This window comes from Thalia democratica, chromosome 9 (genome assembly GCF_965202585.1).
Source record: "Thalia democratica chromosome 9, ktThaDemo2.hap1.1, whole genome shotgun sequence".
Lineage (NCBI taxonomy): Eukaryota > Metazoa > Chordata > Thaliacea > Salpida > Salpidae > Thalia > Thalia democratica.
The window spans coordinates 28,071,915-28,090,445 of record NC_139173.1 but is presented as its reverse complement, the minus strand read 5'-3'; the positions used below and the strand labels follow the sequence as shown (position 1 = coordinate 28,090,445).

At 27.8% G+C, this 18,531-nt stretch overlaps 1 protein-coding gene across 1 annotated transcript; it reads right to left on the bottom strand.

Annotated features, from left to right (window-relative positions):
- Positions 1 to 8,429: 8,429 nt before the first annotated feature.
- LOC145844473 (uncharacterized) lies at positions 8,430 to 17,688 on the bottom strand. Its single transcript, XM_082951875.1, has 6 exons — positions 17,628 to 17,688; positions 16,917 to 17,200; positions 15,960 to 16,092; positions 12,085 to 12,162; positions 10,688 to 10,786; positions 8,430 to 8,736 (listed from the first exon to the last, which is right to left on the bottom strand). The coding sequence occupies exons 1-6, from the start codon at positions 17,662 to 17,664 to the stop codon at positions 8,609 to 8,611; spliced, it is 759 nt and encodes a 252-aa protein (XP_082808001.1). The 5' UTR covers positions 17,665 to 17,688; the 3' UTR covers positions 8,430 to 8,608.
- Positions 17,689 to 18,531: the final 843 nt, after the last annotated feature.

Genomic DNA, 18,531 nt, shown 5'->3' with positions numbered 1-18,531 from the left:
AATTTAAAAAAAAAGCTAATCTTTAAATGATTTGTTTGTAATTGTAAAAAAAACAATAGCTACCTAACTTTAAAAAATGTTTTGTTTAACTTGTATATTTTAAAGTAAGTTTAGTCTTCATCGCTTAACAACTTAATTAATAACAGTATAAAAATGTGTTTATGTACCTTAAAAACTTATAATAATACTTGATAAAAAGTATCAGGATTTTTTATAAAAGTTTTATTCATATCCTGATCCTAGACGCAACAATTAATATCGGTTATTTGTTGGTATTGGACAAAAAACAGTTAAAAATGTCCGTTTAATTTAACAACAGACTGTTCATCAGGAGTTTGTTGCAGCCGTCCACAATAAAGAGGCCGAGCATAGAAGAGGTGGTAAACATGAAATGGTTCACGTTGCAACCATTAGAAGTCAAACAACAGAACTACGTCACTCCCCCAACCAATTCGAGGTAAGAGTGAACGTATTTTTTTTTATATTTCATTCCTTCAGTTAGCAAATATTACTCATTAAAACTTGAGAAATTCTGCTCTTGATGCTTGCAAAAACTCAAGTTCAGAGTGAGCGTAAAAAAACATTTCTGAAAATTTTAGTTTAACATAATGATTTTACCTCTAAATTAAACTTAACTTTATGATTTGAATCTTTCATGTTCTCATCTTACATCTTAAATTAATAATTAAATGAAAAAAAACATGTTATGTCAAATTTGAGCCAGCTACAAGACGGATGTCTGATACCTGAAATTAACATTGAACAGAAATAATTAATTAAAATTGGTCAATAAAACTTATCAAGCATATCTGAAATTTTCATCTCTTTAGTTAGCGAATATCACTCATTAAAACTTGAGAGAATCTGCTCTTATGAAAACACACTTGTTTTTTAAAGAACTATACCCGCAAAAATTCAAGGTAAGAAAGAATGTTAAAAAGGCATTTCTGCACTTTTTAATGTCTTCAAATTACTAATACTGATCAATAAAACTCATCAAAGTCGATCTTACATAAGTTTGAAACTTCCAAAAAGGCTATGTCGCCTCCCACAAAATTTTAATTAAATGTTGTTTTAAAATTTTTTTTTTTTATGTTTTACGTTCTATGTGTCTAATTTGCATAAACCTGAAATAAAAAAGTAAAAACTTCAACGCAGTTGTCACTTGAAAATAAAGCTTGACGTGTGTTCTTTAATTAAAAAAGATAACTCATATGTAATAATAAATATATACTTTTATGTAATAGTACAAACTACGAACAAACTCAAACTACGTATTTTAAATCTAAGTTTATTTGAAATAATTGTTATATTTTATTGTTAGTTCCCGAATTTTAAACTTACATAATTAAAAATTTTTTACAATGTTGTGCAAATTTTAAGGCAAAATTTTGTAGTTTTACGATTAGTTTTTCAACAATCTTGACTTATGTAAGGTTTTACATTACAGTTTGAAACTGCTTTTATAATATTAAAAAGTAAACTTCGAATAATTTTCTAGATTAAAAAAATTGATTTAAGTATTCTAAAGCTATAGTGATCAAAATAGTGATCAAATCGATTTTACTTTGAGTTACGTATAAAAAATTATCAATTAAAAGTTTAGTGTATTTTTACATAAGTTAGTTATTTAAACTCTACACAAAGCCCTTTTTAAAACTTAATTTCTTGCCATCCTTTTCAACACGGAACTTCAAAAAATTTAAGAAATAAAAAACTTGTTTCCAAATACGCATTGCAACCCGTCAGCTTTAAAAGTTCAATTCAGCGAATAACTCAAAACTAACTTCCCCCGCACAGAAACTCGACGAACCACCTGAAGAACGGCGACGCCTTCCGCAAGCCCCAACCGAAGGCTGTGACGTCACAGAGGCAGGCGGTGAACAAGCACGTGGTGGCGGAGATGAAGAAGCTGTACGACTTCGACGAGATGTCGGTGCAGTACTGCGTCAACCGGAACCGGCCCGGCCCCGTGCTCGCCACCTACCACCTGCTGCTCCGGCGGAGGGCGCTCGAGAAGAAGAACGCGTACCTGTACGGGGAGGGCGACGGGAAGGAGGGCGAGGACGGCGGTGAGGAGCAAGTCGAAGTCGAGGTCGCGGAGCGCAAAGGTGGTTTTTTTTTTGTACATTTTCGACTCTTCATAAAACAGTTTCAGCTGAAATTGCCTTGAGTATCAAATTTAAAACAAGTTGTTTATATTTAGCTGGTCGGTAGTTTTTTTTTATTTCTTGTAAAGCTCAAAACTTTTTTTTTGATGTATAAGTAGGATTTATGACAAAACTTTAAAACAGTTTTACAATTAAATCTTTTTACAGATCACGTGATCCACCTGCCGCCAATCCCCCAGCAACCTCCAACAGCCAATCAGAAGCATTCCGCTCTCATGCTAAAACTCCCCAGCCCCTTTAAAACTTCCCCCAACTCGAAAAAGTCCGCGCAGCGCATCGAGTCCGTCGAGGTCAAAGGCGACGTCACAGAGGAGCCGCCGCCGGTGGCGCACCAGAGCTCGGTGAACCCCCCCGAGCCGAAACTTCCCGCCATCCAGATTTCCACCGTCAAGTCGACGAGCACCTCGCAGTCGATGAAGTCGCACGGCCGGGGCTTCCCCTCGCTCTTCTCGTCGATCAGGCGCGCCAGGGGCTCGGTGTTCGGCAAGAAGGGGCGCGCCAAAAAGGGGAACTCCCAAAGGTGCGACCAGGACGTGCAGGAGATTTCCTTCAAGGCGCGAAACTCGTCGTCGATAAAACTCAAAGCGGGCGTGGACTCGGGGGCGTGTTTGGAGCGGCAGGGGTCGGGGAAGAGGGGGAAGTACCTGGGAAGGTCGCAAGGAGGCGCGCGCAAGAAGAGCTTCACGGAGACCATAGCGGCGACGATCTCGTTTTTGAAGGGGTCCACCACCGGGGGTCGCACCGGGAGCGTAAAGAGGTCCTGAAAACTTTTTTTTAAAATTGAAACTCTTTTTTACTTCACCAGAGAGCTACGTACTTTTTCTGAACTTCGAATACTCAGATATACGCACAAGAAGTTTCCTGACATTTAGTAATAGAGCGGCAACAAAAAAAAAGCTAACTTTTTATTAACGTTAACTGAAGGTCGCGCCGGCAGCGTGCTGAAGTCCAGAAAACATCTGGGAAAATCTTGAAATTTTATTTTTTGCCAGAGCCAAGTATTTTGATGGAGAGCCACGTACTTTTGTCTCGTTGGAACTTCGGAAGCTCACAAATACACAAAAACTCTCAACTTTTACCGGCAGGTCGTGAAAGGGCACTGAAAAAATTTTGCTTTTATTTTTGAAGTAAAACAAGTGTGAGCTCTTTTTTGATTTAGAAAACATTTCGTTAGCCATATCGTACGTTCCAAGTAAAAAAAATAAGTATGCTTTGTGAAACATTTTAGATACCTTTGGTAACTTTTCATGCTTTAATTATTTGCAGTAGATTTTTAGAGCAAAACATCAAAGCAATACTATTAGTAAAATATGTTTCAATAAAGTCTGGTTTTAAAAATATTCCCATAACGATATATCCGACTTTTTAAATTAATTATTTTTCTATCTAATTGCTTGCACCAAGTCAGCTCTGCACTAGCTCAAAGCGTTCTCAACAGCTCAGTCTTTATTTATTTTAAGCTTCGATTTTAAATCAGCTTTCTTGCTTTTACACACTCTAAACTTTCAGTCACACATTCTAACAGTGTTTATAAATAAGCCGTTGTTTTAACGCGTCTAAACTTCAACTTAATTTCTTCAAGCGCTGCAACAGTTCCTTAATTGTTGGAAAAATTCATCAGACGATAATTAACGCGAGCATTGAATTAAAACAGTCAACCAGCAAGCTTTAAAATTGATAAAAATTACTTTAAAAAAACAGAGCTTTTAAAAACTTGTGACATTCTCAACGTCAACTGCGTTTTTAAATCCGGTTCTAAAGCCATCAACTTTTGGCTGTGATGTCACGCGACCATCCCAACTTTAACAAGCCCAAGAAGCTTGCCTTTTTACTTTATTACAACTTTTTTATCACTTTTTAATTATGTTGGAACGTCGCGGCCATACAAGCCCTTCTACAAGGCTTTAAAACAAAATAACTTTATTTTTTTTTACATCACTGTGCCACTTACTAGCTTCTAGATTTACATAACGTGTTTTTATTGATTTCGAATCAAACGTAACTCTTTCGTGTTTAAATTTTTATTTTGCGTAAGCTTAGTTACATTTAAATCGCTTTTTTTCAAGGTAGCTATTTGTTTTAAATTATTTTACAGTTACTTTAGAGCTTTGATGAAAAACTTTTAAAGTTTCAGGAAATTTAGTTTCACTTGCTTTTAATGATTTAATTTTGTTTATTTTTGTATTTTTTATTGCATATTTTTTTCATACTTTTTTGTTTTAAAACTTTTCGTTAAAAAAATTTAAATAAAGTAGTTATACAAGTAATTGTTTGGTATAAAGAAATAAAAACTAATATAAGCTGTAGTAGTAGTAATATTATTGGTTTCATAAAATATCTTAAATTATATTGTTTATGGTTTGTTTAAAAATAAAAAATAAACTTAACAATAAGAGCTGTTATTTTATTTAAATATATCAAAAAAAAAATTATATCGAAATAAGTATTTTAAAGTCAAACATAACTAAGCTTTGGTTTACTTTTTGTTAAAGTGTCTAACAGTATATTTTTGACTAATACTTTAATGACATAAACAAAAAGACTTTCAAATGACCTAAAAAAATTACAAAAATAGAAAACTTCTTCAATAACCTAATAATTTAATAAACTGTTTAAGAAGTAGTCACTAGCAATTCACATCTCAAAATAAGATGTAAATTTACTTGAGTCATATCAAATACGTATGTGAAATTAAAAATAGTAAAATTAAAATAAGTTCTAGTAAGAAGTCTTCATGCATAACATAAAATATTTTTAATGAAATCATACATTTTGTTTTCAAAAGAATCTTTTAAGGCTTTAGTTTTTGAGAAACTTGAAACAAAACACTTTAAAACCAGCTTATAAAATACTATAAAGAAAAAAAATATGATTTCAACTAAGGTATATACTAAAAAATGTATATAAACTACTTTAGGTTAAAATGACTTTGTGAGATTTCAAACGAAAAAATGAAGAAATATAACTGTATTGTAGCTTTTAGTTGTATAAGACGTTAACATGGCACTTAATTATATTAAAAGGTAAATTATGTAGACTTTAGAACCAGCTTTTATTTAGGTACATACCTTTTTGTACTAAGTAAACATATCGTTTTTATAGTTTTGTTACAAAGTAAACTTGTTGATTTCAAATACTTGCAAGCAAAGTAACTGTTACTTATGTTACTTTAGAAGTCAAAACGAAAACCTTAAAAGATACTCAAAGCTTTACAATACATACTTTTATGAAAATCAGATTACTGCTAAAAAAGTTTTATCGCTTTTTATCGATTATTTAAAACTACTTAACAAACTTATTAAATTAAATAGATGTTTTTACGTTTAAACAAGTACATGTCTTGTAACAATGCATAAAATATTGTTTTAAAAGTTTTAAAAAGTTCTAGCCGTTTAACATTTCGTCTTATAACTAGTTAAAATGTTCCTATCATGAACTTAATGTCATTGATATATTCTTTAGTTTACTTGTTACAAGCATATACTCGTTTTAGAAATTAATTTTAAACTTTTTTATACACTATACACTTTAAGAACTTCTCTAAAATATATAATCTAGTGTTGCTAACTTTTAGCTTTTATCAATTGTTGCAAACATATAAAATGTACCTAATTATTATAACTTTTTTGCTGTAGTTTAGAAAACGTTTTTTTTTTTCCCCGTGATATTCTGTCGTTTGTGTAATGTTTTAACCAGTTTAATATATTATATTCTAATAGCTTGGATTTATATTACCTTTTAGAAATTGTCACACACAACGATAATTTTAAGCAAATTTAAAGTCTAAGTTAATTATCTTTAATTAAATTCTTTTACTACGACCTTCAATTAATATGTAAACATTTTATATAACTAAGGCTTGCGCTAAGGTAGTGAAATTTTGTTTAAAAAAAATTAAATCTAATAGTAGAAACTTTTTAAAGGATAAACAAACGTTAAAATAAAGAAAAAATATTTTAGCTGTTTGTAAAAATTTTATTAACTTAACCTCGATAGTTAAACACAAAAGCATCCTTAAAGTACAGAGATACTTTACTTTAATTTTTTAAAATAGTATAAAAACAAATAAAAACTCTTCTTGTATTGACAAAAATATAAAACGTTATTAAACTTTGTTTAAAAGCTACAAAAATATTTTACATTTTTGATTTTGTACCGATTTAAAAACTGAATTATTTTATACAATAAATGTAAAAAAAGTAATACATTACTTTATTTCTGCCGAAAAAAAAAAGTTTAAAACCTAAATCAAAGTAGTGTGGCTTACAAAAATCAAACTAGTTAAGAGCTTAGTAAATGTACTTTTTGCTTGTTAGCAAAAACAACAAAAACATTCTTTAAAACCTAAACTAGTATGTTCTGTGAAAAGTCCTTCTTTGATTAATTTATCACAAGCCTCTATTAATACGTAAATGTTTTACGTAACTAAGACTCGCGCTATACTAGTGTTACTCTATTTTTTTAAATTTTAAATTTTCAGAGTGAGAAACATCACTATTTGAGAAAAAGGAAAATAATAAATATGTACATAAATTAATGTCAAACATATTTTTTTTTTTTTGAAATTTATAAAAATTTAGTTCAAACAGTGTAAAAATAAGTAAAATTCATTGTTGTACTGACTATAATGCAAAAATGCAACGTTTTTTACTTTATTTTTTTTTAATGATATAAAAAATCTTCTAATTTTTCGTATGTTATTTAGCTAATAACTAAATTGTTTCAATTTAAAAATAAATTATGTATTTTTTACCTCTGCACAAATACTTAGTTTAAAAGCTAATCTAGGTAGTGTAGCTTACAAAAATTAAACTAATTAAGAGTTTTGCTAAATGTACACTTGCTTTTAAACGTAGTAAAAACATTTTTAAAATCCTAACTAACATAAATTGTAAAAAGTCATTGATCCATGAGAAATTGCAAAAGTTTCAATGTGTTTTTTATACTTTATGTGCAACATAAGGACGTTTTGAATTTATTTATTATACTTTCTAAGACGCTATATGTAGCACTTTTTTTTGAAATCAACTTCAGTTTAAACAGCAGATGGTAACAACTATCAGTGGTAATGTCAAAAACTAACACTTAAAAACGATGTAGGTACAAGTTTAAAAAATAAACCATGTAGTTGTGTATAGTTAATATATTCTACCTACTTACTTTCACTTCTTGTAAGAATGATCATTGAATACGAAGTGAAATAAAAAAGCATAAATGAATATGAGGTCATACAATACGTCAACGTTTTTCTAACTTGCAGTGTTTTTTAAACTCTCACCTAAAGCAACTGTTTAGATAGTTTTTCCAATTGTTTTTCGAAAAAAGATGACTAAAAAGATACGGTCATATAAAAGAAGTTTCAGAAGTTGTAGTTTTTGTTAAGAAACTTTTAAGCTTCAGGAAAAAGCAAAGGTTCTTATGTAATTGTCGAAAAATTAGGTAAATATAAGTTAAAAATTTGTGTTACATCTTATTCATATTTGAGCTTTATTTTATCTGTTTAAGAATAATTTATTAAACTGTGTTAATTTAATCAGAATAAATAGTTTTTTCTTTCAGTTTAATTTAACTCATTTTTTCAAAAATAAAAGATACAAAAAACGAATACGATACTGTTATCACAAGAACGTATAACTTGCAAAAATTTAAAAACAGCAAGTATTGAACTTCTTATATGGTCTTAATATAAACAGAGAGCCGTTTTTCCTTAAAAAAATCTGTATAAGAATAGCATTTCAAAACAATGTTTAAAAATTTTATCAGTATACTTGATTTTATTTTCATCATATTGCTTTATTGATTTTTCTAAATATGACCAGTAAAAGTCTCGTTTTCAGTAAAACCAAGTAACAAATATTTCATTCTTTGATGTTTTTATTTTTGTAATTGACGTTGTTTGTAAGTTTGCATGTATGTATAAAGTTGACAAGTTTAATATATTTAATCTAAAAAAGTATAGTTAGTTTTTTTAAGTTTACCAAAATTTTATCTTAATCAGAAACTATAAGTAACAACTGTCAAAGAAATTGTTTTAAACAGTTTTATGAATATACTTTAAAATCATTTCTGGTTTAAGGTTTTTTTCAAGTTTAGCCTTAAAAGTTGTTATGTGCTTGGTTTTTGTTAAGTTTTGACTTTTTATTCGTATCAATTACGCATGTATTGCGATAGTAGAAAATATAGTGCATTAGTTTAAAAAAAATGATATTGAAAATGAGTTGTTACAAAGTACCAAACCATTTTTATTTTTTTATTTTATTAACTATACAGTTTGAAAACTATATAAAAATAAAAACAGGTAATTGCCAACCTTTAGAAAATTACATACACTTTATCAAAATAAGAAACAGTTTTACATATTTTTCAAGCTGTGGTTAAAGAAGCAGCACCACACAGAAAAAATAGAAAAGTTATATTAACAAAAAATTATTAAAATTTCACTCCAGAGGCTGCTGCTTGGTCTTGCTTTGGACGTAGGTCTTGGACGCGAACCCGCACAGGGAGATTGAAACTGTTATCGTCACGACTGCTATAAGGGGTCCGATCAGCCCGCGAACCCTGATATCTGAAATTAGAATAAGATTAATAAAATGTCGAACTTATTTTTATTGATAGGTTTTATCCTAATATTTATAAATATGTTAATATAATAATATATTAAATATAAATATAAATTAAAACGGTAAATAAAGTTATTAATATATTGTTGTTGATTTTTTCGATTATTTTTGGAAGAAGGTCATATGGTTAAATTAAACTGCTATCAGGGGCCTTATCAACCCTCGAACCCTAATGTCTGGAATTAAACATTGAGTAAAATTAATAAAGCTGTTGAAACTTTTTTTTTTGATTGTTTTTGGAAGAAGGTTATGTTTTTGAAAAGCTAAAAATTGAAAAATAAGTTGTAGAGACAAAGTTTTTTTTTTTAATCAGTGTAATTTCGTAGATTTAGGTATATATTAACTATATAAATATAGTAGTTGAATTTGTAAAACATTTATTTTGAATGGTTATAAACTTCCCTTTTATAAACACTAAAACATATATTTTTTGCAAAAAAAATTGATCTTGAAAACAAATATACAGGTGATAAATTTTCTATCAAAATATTCTAATTTTCTCAGATATAATAAGCATACTTAAACTAGTAATTTTTTCTACAAATTAAATGGTTTAAGTCTCTTAGTTTACATTCAACTTTTTTTCACATTTAAAAAATATTTAAAACTTTAGTTTTCATAAAGTCTTACTATTTACAATTACGTTGATTTTTCGAATGAGTTTACACTTTTTTTTTTCAGTATTGTTAAATAACTTTATAAGTATGTAAAGGTTGTAAATAAAAACATTTTGTTATTTAAACAACTATTTTCTCGTCACGTTCAAGTTTTATAATTCTTGAATAAAATCTTATTTTTATTTTCAAATAATTTAAATTACATTCTAAACAACAGTTTAAATTAAATACAAACTTTCTTTATTATTTTAAGTAATGTCAACGTTTTAAAACTAAATTTTAATTCTATCAAAGTACTGACTATCAATTTATTTTCCATCATTTATATTATGGTAACATCCAATAAACGTAATTTACAAAAAAAATCTGTACCATAATAGCAAATTTATTGATCGATTTCTATTTTTACTAAAACGTTAAGAGCTTTTTATTTAATGAAAATCTCAGCGAAATGCTTTATTTTAAATTTGATTTGTCCTTTGAATACTACTTCTACTAACTTTTAAAATGCGTTTTATTATCTTAATTAAAAAAAAATTACAGCAATAAACTGAAAAATTAGTAGATTCGTTTAAAAAAAAAATATCAACTCAAGTTTTGCAGTAAATAATATATGTTGATTTAAATGTTTTAATTGATATATGCATAAGAAAACAGTTCTTGTATAATCAAATTAAAGTACTAGTGAAACTTCTAAAGACCAATTAAAAAGCTTTAGAGAAAAACATGATAAACAAAGTAAGTTAGATTTATATTGCATCTTAAAAAGTATGAAGATGTATTACAGAAACAATAAAACTTTAAGTGGTTTTTCCAGTGATTCCAAAGGTGAGTAGGTGAGATTCTTTTACTTCAAATTGCAAAAAAAATAATTAGCTTTACTAGTTTTATGCGTTTAAATTGTTTTTTATTTAATCGATAAATTTAAATTAAATTATGTATTTAGATTTTAATTACCGTGATTGTTTTGTTTAGTTTAGTTTTTTTTTTCCTTTTTAGTCTCTTTGTTATGTGTCTTTCAGTTTGAGTGGCCCAGGATTTGATGCCTGGGTCCAGCGAAGTAACTATTAAAGTGATCTATCAATTTATTTTAGTTTGATCATCGATTGATTTGGTTTTTTGTTTTAGTTTTTAATTTCAAGTAAATGTCTTCTTGCATGTTACTTTAAAAACTTTTCCAAATTTACTCAACTGATGATCTCGATTGATTTGGTTCAAGCGAGCGAAATATCGTTTTCTTAATAAAATCATTGTATTAATTGAAGTTATTTACACCAACCTTCGCAAGATGGCGCCACGTAGTTGATGTTGTCCCCGCAATCGCAAGTGCCGGGTGCAATGCAAGTCCCTCCGTTCTGGCAAGCGGGCTCGCACAAAGCTGCAGGGTAAAACTTTTAATAAAAACAGGATTTTACTGCGAAACACGAGTAAAAAGTATCAGTAAGTTTTACTGGTTGCTAAAAGCAGAGCCAAAATAGAGGGAAAATTTCGATAGGTTTAGTTTAATTAGTTTGCAATTTTTTTGAACAAATGAAAATTGTTCACAAATTGTTTCTAAAACGAAGAAGCTTTTTACTTGCCGGCTTGAAATAAAGTCTTATTTTTTGAACTGTTCTATTTTTTTGCTATAAAACTGTTAATACTTTTATTTCTTTTAGTGTTAACTTGAAACTTGTTTCCAAGAAGCGGTTTTATGAGAAATGCAAGAAGGAAAGACTTGCTTCCTGCTCAAATTCTTTAGAAGTGTTTAGAAAATTTATTATCAACTAAAAGCATAGTACATAGTATGAACGCTAGAAAAAGTATTTAAAGTTACAAATATTCAGGTTGTTTTGTTTTAAATTGAAAAACTCATAAAAAAAAACTAAAACTTTTTGAAGCTGTGTTTATAGAAAGCACTGAATCAAGTAGTCAATATTGTTGTTGAGTTTAATAAGTAAAGCTAAACTGAAACAATTAACTTAACATTTAGAACAAAAAAAGCCCACAACACAAAGGAAAAAACTTAAAATATTCTAGGACTGAACAAACATACTTTAAGTTCATTCGACTTCTTTCCTTGAATTTAAAATTCAAACTTTTTCAAGTAAGTTTTAAGAATTTAAAAAACTTTAATTCGCTGTTAACGATTAAACTTATTAATTTACAAACAACTTCATATCGCAAAAAAAATTGGTACAATTTTAAAGTTAGTTTTACGTTAATGTTGTTTGCAGTTCTAACAAATCTCAAAAAAATCAATTTGTTTACCAATGATTAAACTTGTTGTTCAACTGTTACAAAAAAACACAGGTTTAAGAATCCTAATTTAATACTAGCGTTTTTTACATGATGTTTTAAAACAGGGGTGGGCAAAGGTTTTAGTCGGCGAGACAGATTTACTAATACTTTTATTATTAAAAAAAAAACGTATTAAAAATCGTCGAGTATTTAAAAATAAATTTAAAACAAACTCTAAAAAATAAACTTTATTGATATGTTTATTTAACAAATTGATTTATACTTAAGATGATTTTTGTACAAAAATCTTAGTTTTGTTAGTTTTTTACGAATTGTTTTTAAGCTATACGGTACATTGTGGCCAAAAATTTTATTTGAGGGCTTTAAGTTGCCAATTTTTATATTTAAACTGTTGTAACGTTTTGACAAATATTCTAATTAATACTTTTTACTAACACTCGTTGCACCTTACACCAGACCACCCCTCCAAGCAGGTCGAAGGCGAAGGACAGTTTCCATCAGATGTACAGTCAACTGCAAAAATAATATTTATAAAAAAAACACAACTGAGTTGTTAAACAGTCAGTATTGTGAAAACGAGTGTTTGTTTTGTTAGTGATATTAAATGTGTATGAACTAATTTATTAAACTGTTAAAATATTTCGAAATGGTATCATTTCAAAAATGCAAAAATTTTAAAAACTTGCAATAGTTATTACTTTAAAAACAAAAGCTATGAACAAAAAATAAATAAGTACAACATAAATGTAAAATATTCATTGAAATACACAGGATAGAAATGCGTAAAATAAAAATTTGCAAAAAAAAAATTACTTAAGAACTAAAAATAAAGAAAATGATTTTTTCAATGTGTAAGTAAGAGTTAGACCTCCATTTCTCAAAACAAATAAAAAAAAACAACATTAAGTTGTTGACAATTGTGTATACACTTTACTGAACATTTAGCTCATTTACATAACGATTGAAATCACACGACATTAAATTGAATAAATCGAATACATCCGTTCTTTTAAGTTGAAACAGCATCATGTGAGCATCCTTTTTGTGACGGAAGAATTCAAAAAAATATTTGTTACAAAAATAAAACCACGACTGCATATAAGGTTTGAAATTGCTTTAAAAAATTATATATAACGCAACTTTGTCAAACAATTATTATGGCTAAAACTTTAAAGCAAAACAAAATAAGTTACAGGTTTGCAATAAAAATAAAAATCCAATAAAAAATGCGTTTGTCCAGTTACTTGTGGGGCCAGCTGCAGTGGCAAGGTTTCGGAAATGTTTTCGTTCAAAGCATTATGCAAACGAGGTAAAGTGATAACACAGCGGAATGTTAAGAACATCTACACCCTTATACCTAACCCGCCTTTACCTTTTTTTTTTACTACTAAAAACTTAAGATAAAAATAAGTAATATCTTAACCAATCAGAAGCGACCTTGAAACCACAGCCGACACATTACTTGTGGGGGGCAGGGTTAAGTAAGTCCGGCCTATTTTTAAAACGAAAAAGGTTTGGCCATTTAAAACAGAAAACACGAAGTTTTGTTATGTATTACTTGTAACCAAAAAAAAAACCTGAATAAAATCCTAAATGTTGTATTACTATATAAATCTTAACACGCAAAACTTTTTATATATAAAAACAAAACAAAAAAAATGTTACTTGAATATTTGAGTTTATTATTTTTAATAAAACAAAAGGTAACAGTTGATTTTATAGTTAGTCTATGCTCAGCTCACTTAGTAATAGTATGACGTAGTAGTAGTAAAATCTTCATGAAAATCTTTTTGTAAAACTTTAAATAAACTTCCATGGATATTTCCACGAAAAGTTTTATGTAAATTTTTGCGTAAAAACTTTTAGTGCTTTAAAAATGATGTATGTTATTTGTTTTGTTGTCAATGCGAGCAGTTAGATACATTGAGTTTGGCTAGAAACTTCTTTAGTTTAAGTCTTCGATGACAAATTAATGTCTATGCAAAATAGACTAAGCGTAAACACATTAATAATAAACACAAGTTAAATTTCAGCACATGTTTAAAGTTTTATGAAATATAGACAAGTGTAGCATTTGATTTGATTGATTTTTTTATTAGTCTTAATATCGCAACTTGTTTAGCGTTGTAACGTGCTACAAAAATCACGTGGGTTTATAATTTCATTAGTACGTTTAGCTATACTCAAGTCAACTTCAATAATGATGTTGTTTAGTTTTCTCAAACAACGGCACAAAACTTGAAGTAAACTGGAGTGACTTGTTTTAGTTTTATTTGTACTGATGAGCTGTCTTTTGTATCATGAGAGTTAGAGTTCCATTTCTCAAAACAAGTAAAAAAATAACATTAAATTCATTTTTTTATATTTATTTTTTTACACTTCACTGAAAATTTAGTTCATGTTACAAAACGATCAAAATCATGTGAAATTTAATTTAATAAATTAAAAACATGCCGTTCTTTTAAACTGTAATGTAAGCATTAAAAAATACTTTTAGTATAATAATCAAACCATGACTGCATTTTTTATTAAACAAAGGTTTTAAATGACTTTAAAAAACTTGTTTAAACAAAAAAAAAATGCAATTACATCCATAAGCCTTGTTTTATATGCTAATAAGATCTTTTATTCAATATCATATTAATCTACAATATATAATCAAAACTGAATTAGTTATAAAATACAATTTGAAATATTTTTTTTATAGTTTTTTGTAAATATTAAAATACAGATTTTAAAATTTTACTTTACAAACATGGTATTTCTAAAAGAGCTCTTTAGTAAAAAAAAATCTGAAAAAAAAACGTTGAAGTTACATTTAACATAACATTGTTAAACAATTACTATACTATGGCTAAAATCTTAAAGTAAGACAAAATGAGTTACAGGTTTAGAAGAAAAATCAAAAACCTAAAAAAATGTGTTCGTTTAATTTCCTATGGGTGATAGGTTTTAGCTTAAAAGAAAAAAGGTTTGGCCGTTTTAAATAGAAAATTTGAACTTTTGTTGTGTGTTACTTGCAATCTTGAAATGTTTAAATAAAAATCCTAAATGTTATATTATCATTTTAATACTAATAATCAAAACTTGTTAAAAGTAAAAAATTAAAACAAAAGTGTTAAGCTAATTGATTTTATATTTTTTTTAATAAATTTTAACTGTAATAGTTGGTTTTACAGTCAATATATGCTTGGTAATTGTATGACGAGCTCAAAATTTTCATGAAAAACCTTTCAGTAAAGTTTTAAATAAATTTCCACGAAAAGTTTGATCTAAAATTTTGCGTAAAAATTTTTAGTGCTTTCAATTTGATGATTAGTATTTGTTTTGTTATCGATGCGAGCAACTAGATACATTGAATTTGACTAAAACTTTTTTAACTTAAGTCAATGGTAACAAATAAATTTCTATGCAAAATAGGCTAAATATGATACAGATTAATAATAAATACAGGTTAAACTTCAGTACATGTCTCAAATTTCAAAGTTTACTTTTTTGAAATGTGAACAGTTGTATATTTTGATTTAGTTAAATCTTGCATTATTCTTAACATCAAAATTTGTTTAAAGTTACACCGTGCTACGAAAATCATGTGGGTTTTAATTTCTTTCGTATGTTGAATTGCACTCAAGTTTACTTCAGTAATAATATTGCTTAGTTTTCTCAAACTACGGCACGAAACTTGAAGCAAATTGGAGTGATTTATTTTAGTTTTATTTGTACTGATGAGCTCTTTGAAAGAAACGTAGTTTGCAAGTACTAAACTTTTTGAATTTAAAAAATTAAGTTAGGTTTGAAACTTTCTATTTACTTGAGTATTTTCACAATTTATCACTTTAAACTAACCAAGTTTAAAAGACTTTAAGTAACAATACATTCTTTTAGCAATTGAGTGCTAAATTACACTACCATGAACTTATTCCTTAGAAACTGATATATATATAAATTTTATAAACTATTTAGGTCTCGCTGATTTAAAAGCTTTTTTAGTAGAATAAGATACTATTTGTCTACCGCAATTAAGTTTTGTTTAGATCCGCATTTTTTACGACAAACCTTGGTTTCCGTCGTTACTAGCTTAGCACAAAACAGTTTGATACCTAGATAGTTTAAAAAATCTCAAATTTTTATTTATTTTTAAGGAATAAGTTTTAATTAATGTAATTAGCGCTTAATTGCTCAAATAGCATTTTGTCATTAAAAGTGTAAACTTCGTTAGTTTAAAATCGTAGTGGACAAACGATATTTTATTTAGCTTTTTATCTACTACGGTTCCGGTTTTTTAGAACCTGCAACTTTTTACCACAAACCTTTGTTTCCGTCGGCATCCGCGCAAAACCCGCAAGCCAGGTTGCATCCGGGCCCGAAAAGGCCGACGGGGCAGGCGACTTGTCCCTGCCGCTCCCCTTTGCCATTTCCGCTAGGTGGCGTTGTTGCGTTGAGCTGTTTTTGAGAATGGTTGGTTTGAAAGTTTTTGGTTGTGTAGTTTAAGACAAAGATGGGCAAATTAAATATTTTTTTTACTACCGGGTTTCGGTGGCAAAAAATTGCGACCTTTTCAAGTATAGAAAAATATCTACAATGTTATTTAGAAAAAAAAATTGTTATTAAAAAGTGTTTAAAACTAAAAAAACTAATATTTAGTACTAATTGAACAAAATATTTTGAATACGTCGAAGTAAAAAGCTACCCGTTTATAGAAGTTAAAACTAAGATTTAAAATATAGATTTTTTTCGTGTATGTAAAAGTAGCTATGACAAGTTTGTATATTGTAAAATAGTATTTTGAATACATTTTAATAAAACAAGGTGTTTTTACTTATTTGTATATTTAAAAACTTATCAATATACAATATACTTTAAAATATTAATTCACTTTGCTATCTGCTGCTGAAGCAAATATTTTTTAAGAAAAAAAAGGTAGTTCTATAAAAAATATGTTGTTTAAATTACTAGAGTATCAAAAATTATGAATACTTGAAAGTTGTATTTTATGGTCGAACAACATTACTAACAACTTTAACTTTTTTTTCGTTATTATAAAATCCAATAACAACTTTTGCATATTATGCTTTAACAAACAACAACGTGAATTTTGATGAAAATGCCTTAGTGAAAATAAGTTTTTCAAAATTCAAACACCGTTTTTAAAAAGGCAACGTTGTATACATGCTGATTGAAAAATGTGTTTAATGTAGTTTAAAATTAAAAAAAGTATTTAATCTATTTGCAAATAAACTAGAAAAAAAACAATAATCCGTCTTTACCTTACTTTCTGTATTATTCAAAGTCGTAGCTTTAGTCTCAGCTTTACTTTTTGTCGTTGTATCAGTTTCTACCGAGTCGTCTTTTGCTGCTGCCTTCGTTGTTGTTTGGGTTGATTCTTCTTTGTTTTCGGGAGTGATTGTCGTCGTTTCAGAGTCAGGACTTTTTTCTTCGACTTCTGGTTCGGTTGTTATGGCACCTGGTTCGGTTTTTATGGCTTCTGGTTTGGTTGTTATGGCAACCGATTTGGCTGTCGTGGTGTTTTTTTCATCGCCCGACCCAAATACTGGGGTAAATGAGTTTTATAAGTAACAAATTTTTGGTTGGTAAAAGCAGTATAAAAAACTATAGGTAAAAGTTAAATCAGCATAAAAATAAAGTTTGTTTGTGAATAAAAAAATACAGATTGCGTTGATAAAATTATTTAAGAAGTCGTTTACTTTTTTCGGTTATTTATTTAGGTTAACGTTTGATGTAACTAAAACAAAGTTTAAATACAATTTCTTAAAAATCTATTATACTTTTAGTTGGATCCAATTAAAAAAATTGGTTATTTAAAGCATTACCGTCTCCTTATACTAAAAGTAAAAAATATATCAGCTATTATAAACAACTAATAAAATAAAAAGTAAACTTTATGAAGCTTTACAAAATAACTAACAAATTGAAAACTAGTTAAAAACTAAAATTAGTTGAAAATAAAATAAACTTACCGGCAGTCACAACCAATAGCAAAACAAGTAACTTCATTTTGAAAAATAGTTGTTAGAATCTGTTACAATAATTAATATTATTTTGAGAAAAAAATTTCGAGAACTGTTTTAATTTAGAATGCTTAACATAATCACTAATTCAACAAACCACAAAAAGTTATATTTGACACTTGTGTTTAGATTTTCTAAAAGCTTTAAAAAAAGTACAAAGAAAGTTTAAACCTTCATGGGATTAAAGCTTATTAAAATTAAAATATATGTATATATATATATATATATATATATATATATATATAGATATATGTTATATTTCGTTTGTATTCAAGGTTAACATTTTTATTTGTATGTTTGAATAATAAGTATAACTAAAGTATTTTTATTGTGTTAACTTTTATTGTGTTAACTAAAAAAATTAATTGTAAAAAAGTAAAAAAAAAAGATTGTTTTTTTGTTATTCAGTAAGTAGTCAGATATCAATAAAAAAGCAAAAAATATGTGGTTGATTCAAAAGGATGAATCTGTAGATGTTGTTAAGTGTTTAGTTAAGTTTATTAATTTCATCTTTTTTAGTATAGCATAAGACTTGGAGTAACTTTAGTCGTGTAGTTTGCAAGTCTTGTCAACTTATTAGATAATAAAATAATAGATGTTTTAGTTTATTTATAAGCTATCAAATATATTCACTTGTACATACTTAATATTTTTCTTCTTTAGGTACACTTTGAAAACCAAAACTAGTTTCAAAATATTCCTTTAGTTTTTAATTGCGTGATTTTAGATGTATACAACTTTGCTAATATTTAGATACAAAAAAAATACGGATAAAGATTCAAAACGATTATTTAAAAAAACTTAAGCTGTCATAATGCTAGGTAATCGAAACTTAAAAAGCTTAGGAATATAG